Below are 10,950 nucleotides of genomic sequence, written 5' to 3'. Positions count from 1 at the left end.
AAACATGGGATATATAAAGGGTCCTTACTAAAAGGTGTAGCTCAATGTCCTGAGCTTAAACATATCAAATTTGAATTTCCTATCAGGTTCCTGTGGTCAGATAGGAGTATGGAAGGTAATTCTCAGCCTGCCCATTGTGGCTTACGAGAACAGATAACTTCACAATAGTAAATAGTGAAATGGAGGGTAACTCGCTATTAGAACATGCTACAGAGACCTAGGCATTATGGTTATTCCAATTCATATAGTCATCTTTACACAGGGAGCATTCGTGCTGTGGCACTGATTAGCAGTGGCACAGAGCTCAGAGAATCTAAATCCAGTCAACATAAAAGATAGGAAGCAAATAGAGAAAGGGAGACCCACGCCAATGATGCTGGTCTAACAGGTATCAATTTGTACATTAAACTATTGTCATGTTTATAAATTGTAGTGGAATTTTTATTTTGGTGTTGTGTTTTGACTTTTCAACTGTTTTGGTACTACTACATACTTTACACTTTTTCTCAAGATAAGATCTGTCTGTTGTGTGCCATAGCTACCAGTGGTTGAGCTTAGCTTTAAATTATTACTGAAATCTTTGCTGGACCAATCAAGAATAATTATATTATTCTTGTGGCTACCATACACCCCAATTAGTAATCCAGGTGTCTAGGTGACACCTAGACGGCATCACGTCGCCACTCAATGTCACCTTGTAGCATTAACAATAAAGCAATATCCATTCCAGCACATCGGATAACAAGGTTTTTTATTTTTATGGATAAACCACAATCAAGTGTTAGAGCATGAACCAATAAAAGTTAGGCACACATTGCATGGGCAGCAAAAGAGTCAGCAAAATTATGAGTACATGCAGCGAGGGAGCAAGACAAAGTACATTAAAGAGGAAAATTATAGTGACAAAACAAGCAACGGAAATGCAGCAAGAGACATTTTCTTTTGTGTTTTGGCAGTTTCAGCATATGCAGAAGAATTAATAGTGACTATATTTATTGTTTCAGCTAGTTATACTAATTTGTCATTTTGCCAAACCAGCAGTGGTGACTGTGTTTATTGTTTAAATGTATTATTTCAATATCTCGTTGCACCCTCATTGTCTCAAATGTTTCCTCTAGCTAGTTTTTTTAGCATGCCCAGCAGAATGAGAGACATTTTGGGAAGAATGGGTAGATGCAGTTAAGTAATTCATACTACTGTCTGGTAGTGAAATATTAGCTGGCGATAGACATCAATCTATGTTACTGCATTGTTTAGGTCAATAGGCGTTGAGGATATACTGTACATTACAATGGGAATGACAAGATGGCAGTAGTAATCTAGAACTGCCAGCACATCTGTAAGGTGAGTATGTCTTGTGCAGAAAGTATCGTGTGCTCAGATGGATCAATGCTATGCCACCACAATAGTGTAGATAATTAATATATGAAACATAAATTTTCACATATATACAAATGATTTCACAATCCAGAGCACTACACAAATACCATAATTTAGATCTGTCAGTGTTGCAGATCCAATTTATATGTTTTTAAACATCTAAATCAAACACTTGAGATTACACAAATCAATGAGTCAACCACAATATGAGCCAAGTCTGTTGACATGCAGGTCAGTAGATGATGAGCACAGTCGACATGTGTTTCGTCGTATTGACGACTTTTTTAAGACTTGTAATTCTTTCTAACCAAGTAGGTCAGTGTCCTAGACCAATATGTAGGTCAGAACATACAGAAAGTCCTATCCTTGGAACCCCAAGGACCGAATGAACTAGAGAACGGTATCCAGTATAGACCTCATGTAAGTATCAGATACTCACACTTGTCAGAAGTTCATCCAATTATAGACTTTATTCTTTAAATCGCACCAGTCTTCTATTTGATTGTATCTTAACTGGGGGACATCAGACAAGACAATAACATAGAGGGTTGCATCAGGGGCATAGGGTGGAGTAGGATCTTGTTATATGGCAATACACCTCAGAAGCGAGGTAATAACTTCCTTCTGGATAATATGATTATACTTTCCCTGATCATGGGAAGAGCCTTGTGTGGTAACACTAGTATGGAAAAAAGTGTCACTTCCTGCCACAGAGTCCTTCCCAACTTCATGCCATGTACTGCCCCACCCCTGGTCTGAGTTATAATACTTGGCACCCCCACCTCTTCCATGATCTTCTATTCAGAGATCACTTCAGTGAGTTTGGCCAAATAAATCTCTATGTCTCGTAGCTTAGAGTGGACAGACTCAAGTGACTTGTTCATTATGGATTCCATCTTCAAACACATTAGATAAACATGAAACATCCAGAGTAACGTCCATATGAGTAATATTACAAGTTTCCAAAACTGTGATATCCGGTGTTGAGGGGCATGATTAGCCAGAAAAGGCTTTGGTAGTAGCTTCTTTTAGGTGATGCCTGTGGGAAGGACAGCCCTAGTGTGGAGCCTTTTAAAAAAGAAGTATTATTCACACAAGGATTTGTCTTAGTATGTGAAGGGATCCAGTTAGTTGTAGCCTCAATTGGCATATTCTCAGTCGACACATCATTGGAAAATGTCAATGTGTCAACAACTCCACCAAGAAACTAATATCTTTGTTTATGACTCCCATCATACTAGACAAAAATTTAGCAATCGATGGTGCTGTGAAAGTCCTACCCTGTGAGATTATGGAGGAATTCCTTTTCTTCTTGATGTCAAATTCTTCAACCAAGAGAGGGAGCCCAGCTCAGCCTCCTAGGGCATTGACTTGCACAGACTGCGGGGGATCACCCTCCCTCCTACTCCTCAATTGAGTGGTATCCTGGCACCTGGAGTCTCTGTTAGTCACACAATCTTGGCATTAGTATTTGCCAGAATACTAAAGAGCGTCTATAGTAAAGAGCCTGTAAGTCACTTTCTCACTACAGAGGCTACTTTCAGCGAGATTTGAACGCGGCGCAGTGCACGGCAAGGCAACCAGGGACCATTAGTCAGGTACTGAAACTAGGGCACTTCGGGCAGCAGCAGACAGTAGTATCTATTAACTGTTAACAGATGGTTAAAATGAGCTGAAATACTACCCTGTCTCTGTCACGAACACCAACGAGGGCACCAGCACTCCAAAACATTTTGGCTCCTGCTCCTTGCTCCATTGAACCTCTGGTCGAAGATCAAAGGTAAACAGCACAGTGGTGAACTCCTCACCCCGTGCTCGCCTGCAAGTGTATTCAATATTTTTTTATTTAGAGAATGGTGTCAGGGAATGTATTATTATTCTGTATTCTAATTGGCTCGTGCTTGGTGGATGTTACTTATTTTATAATGATCATATGGTATTTTTACCGTGAATTTATTATAAAATCTACTGTTTTTTTATGTGAGCCAGTAATTGCATGCCCCACTCTCAGAGGCTAAACCCTTGCTGGTTTATTTTGCATTGTAGACTTCGAATTATTTGAGATTTTCTCTGAGACTGATCTTATGTCAGACCTCTGCTGCATTTGAATGGTAGTGTCTTAATATGAACTGTTGTCTATATTGAGTCTAACTAATGTTCTTGCCTTATGCATTGCACTCTAATATTTTAATAAATCTTCATTATTGTCTAAATTTGCTTCAAATCCTTTGGAGTCCTGGTTTCTGGAGTCTTAATTTCTTAATAGTGTGACTTTTGGGAGTATTTGGTGTTGGGTTGGGCCTTATTTTCTCATGTTCTCTTTGGTTTTAACATTGGCCTGATCCTGCACAAAAGCCTTATCTATAAGCTCCAGTGGTTGGACATGTGTAGCACTGAACCTACTTCTGTTCTGAGCTGCAGAGCATTTACTACTGTTTTGGGTCCTTTGTGGCTGTAGTAACTTTAGAAGTGTAGCTTTTGAATAGCATTGGGCTTACACTATTGTAGGTGTGTCCTTCCTTAGATATCCCTAACCCCTCCTTACTCCTCCCTAGCCCGCTTCCATTTAAAGTATTACCCTATTTCCAGACTTTCCCCCGGTCCCTTTCACATTTACTACTGAGCAGTAAATTTACATGTGTGAGATTTCCCTATAGAAAATGTAGAAGAGGCAGAGATAGGGATTTACAATTGTAGATTTGGGTCAGTGCCCTTTCGAACAATTAGCCCTGCTAGGACATCTTTTGGACTTCAATGAGGTAAGCCCTTGTGGCCATTAGACAACTCTGACGGTGAAGGCATTTTTCTAGGTACACTCATTGGTTTTCTCCATTTTTCTGTCTTTTCTCTCCTCTATTTCCTTATAGGAGGATTTGACAATGTACGCTTAATGTTGACAAGGCTTGATCGTTATTCACTGGTAAGCTAGAGTGTTTTTATTGTGTAGTAGTGCTCTCTGGTTTTGGATTTAAGATTGGTGAGAAACATCGTTTATTTTTATTTTTTCTTCCACAGACTTTTGTTGGTCCTGAGGAGAATCCCAAGATCTAAAGGGATTCGAAACGTGTAGGCCATTGGTTCTGCCTTTTTGCCCTGTTGCTAATTCATTTTTGAAATTCTGTTGGCAATAATACACCGAACCTTGTTGTATGTTTTGAATGAATTCAATCATTTATTTAATTGGATACGGTGTATCTTCTTAAACAGTAAACACTGTAATTCATTCATTTTTTGTTGGCAGACCTAGTACTCTACAAATTGGTGTATACATTCTCCATTTGATTGAGTACGTGTTTGAATGAATGTGTGAGGTATGATTGTAAAATGGTTGAAGATTTATGAATGATGGTATGTGTGATTTCTTGGTTCATTGTTGTGTCCATTTTCATTGTTGTTATATAATTTTGTTGGAATTGTATCTGAACTTCAAATTATTCAGTATAAGTATTTCCAAATAAACAGCTATTAAATAGCACCCGGATGCATTGAACTGTGGTCTATGCTTTTTTGCTAATTTTTTGGTTTCAAGTAGACTATCAGTATTGGCATCTTTTCTCGTTGTTTAACTATATTTGGCTCAGCCTTACTGATTAGAGCAATCCCCTTGTTTGTTATTAGTAACTGTAATTAAGGCATGCTTTGAATTTCTTTACAAAAGTGCTGCTAGCTTCTTCCACTCTTGATATTTGTTTACCCATTATACAGGCAGCTATTATGAACATTAACGAAATCATTGTTGAAGGACACATTGAGTGCACCGCAAACATTCTAATATATGACAATCCGCGTTTTATCTCTGGGAGTTCATCCCAAGCACATGGTCCTTTGAATTAAAGGTGAGGTTTGCATTTATGCGCCAAAGGTAAAATGGGAGACCAACCAGACTCTTGGGGTGACGGAAACAGTGCAGACATATATGCACGTGTTTGGAATCCTTTAATGGTACAGATTTCTGAATGGTTGAAACAATCCAAATAGCACGCAGTCATATTATTTATAAATACCATGCAATTTACTGTTACGCCATGAAAGGTTTCTAAAAGTAAGGAATAATTCCAAACAACTGAACGTTTGTGAATGTGGATTTGCTCTTGGATCGCCTTTCCTCAGTAGTCTTCTGTGTCACCCGCACAGATAGCGAGCAAAGCTTGCTTGTAGTGTCCCGAAGCAAAATGCTGCAAGAGAAAGGATGCTTTAATGTTCGATTGTTGTATTTTCTCATACACTCAGACATTGGTGTCACTCGGAGGAAACCATTAATGACACAGGCACAAGAAGGCATTGTTTCGTTTGTATTGCAATATGATTAGGTATGGAAAGAGTTTTGTTTACATTTTGAAATAAAATGAATGACAGTATCATAGTAAATAGCAATGTGGTTGTAACACCGAAACACGTGAAATATTTTTAAATAGCAAAGTATTCATTAATATATTTCCACAATCAATCAGGTGTGCAAATTGAACAAATGAATTGATGTATTTTTCAAATGTAATCTGTTACGGTCGAGGTACTATTCTGTATAAGAATACGGGCCATTTCTGTTTTGTTCAGAGATATTGGTATTATTCTGTGTATAACAACCAGCGAATATCCTGACACATGGAGGAGGTGTGTTAACCTTGACTGTGAACATACACCGTTCAGAGTCCGTAGCTCAGCATGCTTGCTTCAATATTTAATGTACTCGTTTTCTGTCTTTCTTCCAACCAGTTCATAGAGGCAGAGGACCCATTTCTTAATTTCTTCTGACTTGTCCCTAACATCAGGGCAGACCTGGGTAGGCGAAGTCACTGATGACTGTTCTGTCTAAATGGAGTTGGGTGACTTTCTCTGCAAACTAGTAGTGTAGTCGGGGACAGACGGCAGAGTCAAAAGCCTAATGAGACTCTACTGTCAGAAACCCTGCATTTCCCCTGACTTTAAATGATTCTGGAGAATCAAGATCATGGTAGGGCAGGAGCACTGACAGTTTAAGCCTGAGCTTCTGCTCCAGCAAACTCTAAATGAGGTACTAATTATTGATTGTTTCCCTTCGCCACCCCTGAGGATCAGTCCAAAAAAAAGGTTCTGGGCATGTCAGTAAGCTACATGTTTTAAGTACAAGGTCTCTGTAATCCAGATATAACATGCAGCGCTTACCACAAGGATTGAGCAGTGCTTTTAAACCACCATATCCTGGAAACCTGGCCTGCTATGTTGAACGTTCCTCTACCAATAGATCTCATTCATATCAGGAAGAACATCTAATCTTATGTTTCTGGGATGAATAGGAAGTCTGCATAAGAAAGTGGTTTCATCTCTTTTTAAGGAGGAACTCCGTATATTGTCCTTCCAGTTCTACTTCTCCCCTATTCTTTCAGAGGTTTTACATTTATCACAAGCTCTGAACAGGTGCTCATGATGGGTAAGTGGCCGTATGTTGCTAGTTCCTGCTCACGGTCTGTACCAAACCTACTACTGGGATACAGTTGGTAATGTTGTGTCATATCCTGGTAATGCAGCATTTTTATTTATTTATTTATTTTATATTCTTATATAGCGCCTGAATAGACCCCCGAAGGGGTATTTCCGCGCTTTTGCCAGTAAGAATATGACTCCAGATAGCCGTGTTCAGGGGGGGGTAGTACATATTGCAAAGGAAGAGTTAATTACTAGTGAATAGGTGTGTTTTTAAGGTCTTCCGAAAGGCCAGATGGCTAGTGAGTGATCTCAACTCAAGAGGTAGAGAGTTCCAGAGCACTGGTCCCGCATGGGCCAGCGCTCGGCCTCCTTGTCTGGACTTCTTTATTCTGGGTACCTGCAATAGCTGCAGATTACTGGATCGCAGGGAACGCTCAGGAGCATATGGCTGAAAGATTTTGGCCAGATATTTTGGGCCTTCGCCTATCACACTTTTGTGAATGGTACATAGAGTCTTAAACTGTACTCGCTTCCTCACTGGTAACCAGTGGAGTCTGGTCAGCAGGGGGCGAGAAGGAGTCCTAGGGGGAACATTCAGGACAGTCCTTGCAGCCGTATTTTGGATTACTTGTAACTTATTAAGTTGACCTTCATTAGCTCCTAAAAGAAGACCGTTACAGTAATCCACTCTGCTGATGACTAGCGCTTGCACAAGTGTTTTCCTGTGGCAATCTGGCAGATAGGGAAACACTCTTCTTAGTATCCCAATTGCCCGAAAGCAGGTACCAGCCACTTGGTTTACGTGGTCTTTAAATGTGAGTGTCTGATCTAATAACACTCCCAAGTTTCTTACCGTGCTCTTAGGGCTGGGAACAGGTCCTAATTCTAAGGGCCACCATTCAGGTGACCAGTGTGTTGCCGCTTGCCCAAACAGCATGACCTCTGTTTTCCCTACGTTACACTGAAGACATTTTGATGACATCCACTCTGATATTGCTCTCATTCCGTCTGCAAATGATATTTTTATTGCAGGTGTCAGACTTTTAAAAGGAAAGAGGAGTTGGGTGTCGTCGGCATACGACACCGGGGTAAACCCAAATGATCTTGCTAAGTTGGCCAAGGGGGCCACGTACACATTAAATAGTGTCGGGCTTAAACATGAGCCCTGTGGCACTCCCTTGTTGAGCTCCCTGTAGGTGGATTTGTGGGAGCTCAGCCTAACTTCTTGGGAGCGGCTAGATAGAAAACTCTTCATCCATGACAGAGCCACTCCCTCCAAGCGTACGTCCCTTAAACGATCGAGAAGCACTGTGTGAGACACCGTATCAAAAGCAGCGGAGAGATCCAACAGCACCAGAATCATAGAACTGCCCTCATCCAGTGTCATTTTGATGTTATTGGTCACTGTTTGAAGGGCTGATTCGGTGCTGTGGTTGGGCCTGAACCCAGATTGTGAGTAGTCCAGGCCCTCCGTTGCTTCTAGATGTCCTGATAGATAGGTATTCACGTGCCTCTCTGCTACCTTGCCGATGTAAGGCAAGAGTGAAATAGGACGCAGGTTTGAGAGGAATGTCCATGGAGATGCCGCTTTTTTCCTTATTGGGTTTACCACCGCTCTTTTCCAGTCTGCCGGGACCTGTCCTTTCGCAAGAGAGATGTTAATGACGCTCTGTATAGAGGGTCCCAAGAGAGAAATCAGAGGGGCAACCATCTTGGCAGGGAGGAGGTCATTTGGGGAACCAGATTTAATATGGACGATGAGAGGAAGGAGCTCTGCATTATCAATTGGAGGGAAGGATAGCAGAGGATGTTTATTGTGTTTTAGCGGGATCGGGGATAGGGGCTTATTAATGTCACCCATGTTGTTGTTAGCCGCCACTATTCTTTCGTAAATTATGTTTATTTTATCCTCAAAGAATAGCGAGATTTCATCGCATAGAGTCTGCGAGAAATCATCAGAGCTCTCACATGCGGCGGGTTTTACAAAATTTTGCAGAATTTTAAAGAGCTCCTTAGGACAATTATCCGCTTCTGCAAGTTGTTGCATTAGGCAGTGTTTCCTAGCTTGCTTTATGTTTTTATAGTATATTGATTGAGCATCTAGGAAAACTGCTCGGGTCTCCTCAGTTTTACTTCTTCTCCATATTTTCTCTGCTCGTCTGCATTTCCGCTTCTCTTCTCTTAGCTCATGCGTGTACCGACTTTCCTGCTTAGAGGGAGGATACTGTTTATGCAGTTTTAAAGGGGCCAAGATATCAATGGCTCGCTTAATTGAATCATTAAGTTTAGCTAACGCTATATCTGCTGTGTCCACTGCCAATATGGCAGGTTGTGTCCAGATTTCCTGTAGTTTGTTAGCTGAGATTTTATGCCATTGACGGCGCCAGGTAGGAGGAGATGGTACTTTATTAGTGGGTCTCTTTGGAGTCAGTAATTTAAATTCTAACAGGAAATGATCTGTCCATAGAATCTCTCTTGCTGGAAGGCAAGTTAATTTGGTACAGTTGGAAAAAACTAAATCTAGTGTATGGCCACCCCTGTGTGTAGGTCCATTATTCTGTAATTCTAGACCTAAATTTGAAAGATCCGTAACCAGGGAAATGGATTCGGATAATGCTGGCTGATCTACATGGATGTTGAAATCTCCCAGGAGGATAAAGTCTTCTTTAGATTTGAGACGGGGAGCTAAAAGCTCTTGAAGAGTGAGCGCAAAGTCAGGGTTTAATCCTGGTGGGCGATAGACCAGAGCGCCTTTCCAGGAAGTGTGGCTAGTTAGGGCGATTTTAAAGATCATGATTTCTAGTTGTGGACTGTGATGTTGCTCGAGTATTGTGACCTTTATTTCGTCCTTGTGTATTATGGCCAAACCACCGCCTGTTTTCACTTCTCTATCTAGATGTTTAAACTTATATCCAGATGGGATCCCCATTGCTATTGCTGTGATTGTATGGGGTTTCATCCATGTCTCGGTGAGAAAACATATATCCGGCTGAGTAGTGTTAACTAAATCCCAGACCTGGTGCTGGTGTTTGGGTAGGGATCGTACATTTAGAAGGAAACTCTTTAATCCATCTAAAGGAATGTTTACCTCTGATTGGGTTATACTATTGATAGATTGACGCCGACACTGTAGACAAGAGAAACCTCCCTCTACTCTCTGCCATGGTATTTTGGTGCAGCATTCAATTGGTGGCTTTAGATCCAGTAGTGTTTGGGCGGAATATGTTATGTATTGTTTTCTCATACCTGTTAGAGCAGGGCGGGCTGAGGCAGAGTCCATGGCCCCTGTGCCCCGTCCTGTCGCGGACGGGCGCAGACGGGCAGCTCTTTGGCGGGTCTTCGGCGGGGCTGCGCGCGATCGTTGCGCGCTCAGGAAGGTGCGAGGGCTAAATAGCCCTGTGTGCAGCCACTAGAGCGCTAACCGCTCCTAGTGGGACCGGAAGTGCCGAAAATGCCTACCACCCCCTTTCTACAATGGGAGGTGGTAGCATCTTGTTCATTGACTATGAACTTGGTTATTGCCTTGTAATGGTAGGTGGCTAAAATTAGCTTGCCAGGACTTAAAATGTGTCTTTTTGGATCAGCTACTTCTGCTGGAACCTTGGCAAAAGGGCTCATTTGTTTCCTTCCTTAATTAGTGACAATGTTATTTTTATCAACAAATCATGGTTTGAAGATTAAACACATTTTTCAATGACCACTGTCTGCACTGATGGTCTCACTTCAAAAACATATTTCATGATAATTCAGTGTCGTTTTCAATACCTGTAGAATGCTTTTTGTTTTACATTCAATGCATGACCATTATATTTAATTTCTTTACAGTTGAACGTCGGCTAGACTTGTTCAGGCATAGGCATGATGTGAGATGTGTTTACCTTAAACGCGCAATTTTTGAAAACAGACTGTAGTACATTGAAAATAAAGAATTAACAATTAAAATTCTTGTTTTTGACAAAATAGGCAAAAGGGTAAGTAAGTCAAAACCTGATCTTGTTTAAAAGTAGACATGATGGATTTGGCCCTCTCTTTGCCTTCACCCCTCCTGTGTTTTTAATGTCATTTTTGTTGGCATTAGGACTCTGTGCACTTTATCACTGCTAACTAGTGGTAAAGCGCTTGTGCTCTCTCCTTAAAATATGGTACAACTGGCTTTCCCTTGATTGG

At 41.1% G+C, this 10,950-nt stretch overlaps 1 protein-coding gene across 2 annotated transcripts in view; it reads right to left on the bottom strand.

Annotated features, from left to right (window-relative positions):
• Positions 1-734: 734 nt before the first annotated feature.
• Positions 735-10,950, bottom strand: part of ANXA10 (annexin A10) — a 479,763-nt gene continuing 469,547 nt past the window's right edge. The window contains exon 12 of one of the 2 annotated variants that reach the window (XM_086962400.1): positions 735-5,555. In XM_086962400.1, the coding sequence (XP_086818526.1) occupies positions 5,487-5,555 (69 nt within the window). In that variant the 3' untranslated portion in view covers positions 735-5,486. The remainder of the gene's footprint in view (positions 5,556-10,950) is intronic. The other variant, XM_086962401.1, reaches the window with a different exon arrangement.

This window comes from Lissotriton vulgaris, chromosome 3_1, assembly GCF_964263255.1.
Source record: "Lissotriton vulgaris chromosome 3_1, aLisVul1.2, whole genome shotgun sequence".
Lineage (NCBI taxonomy): Eukaryota > Metazoa > Chordata > Amphibia > Caudata > Salamandridae > Lissotriton > Lissotriton vulgaris.
Note: the sequence above shows the minus strand (reverse complement) of the source record. Positions and strands in the feature narration are given on the sequence as shown.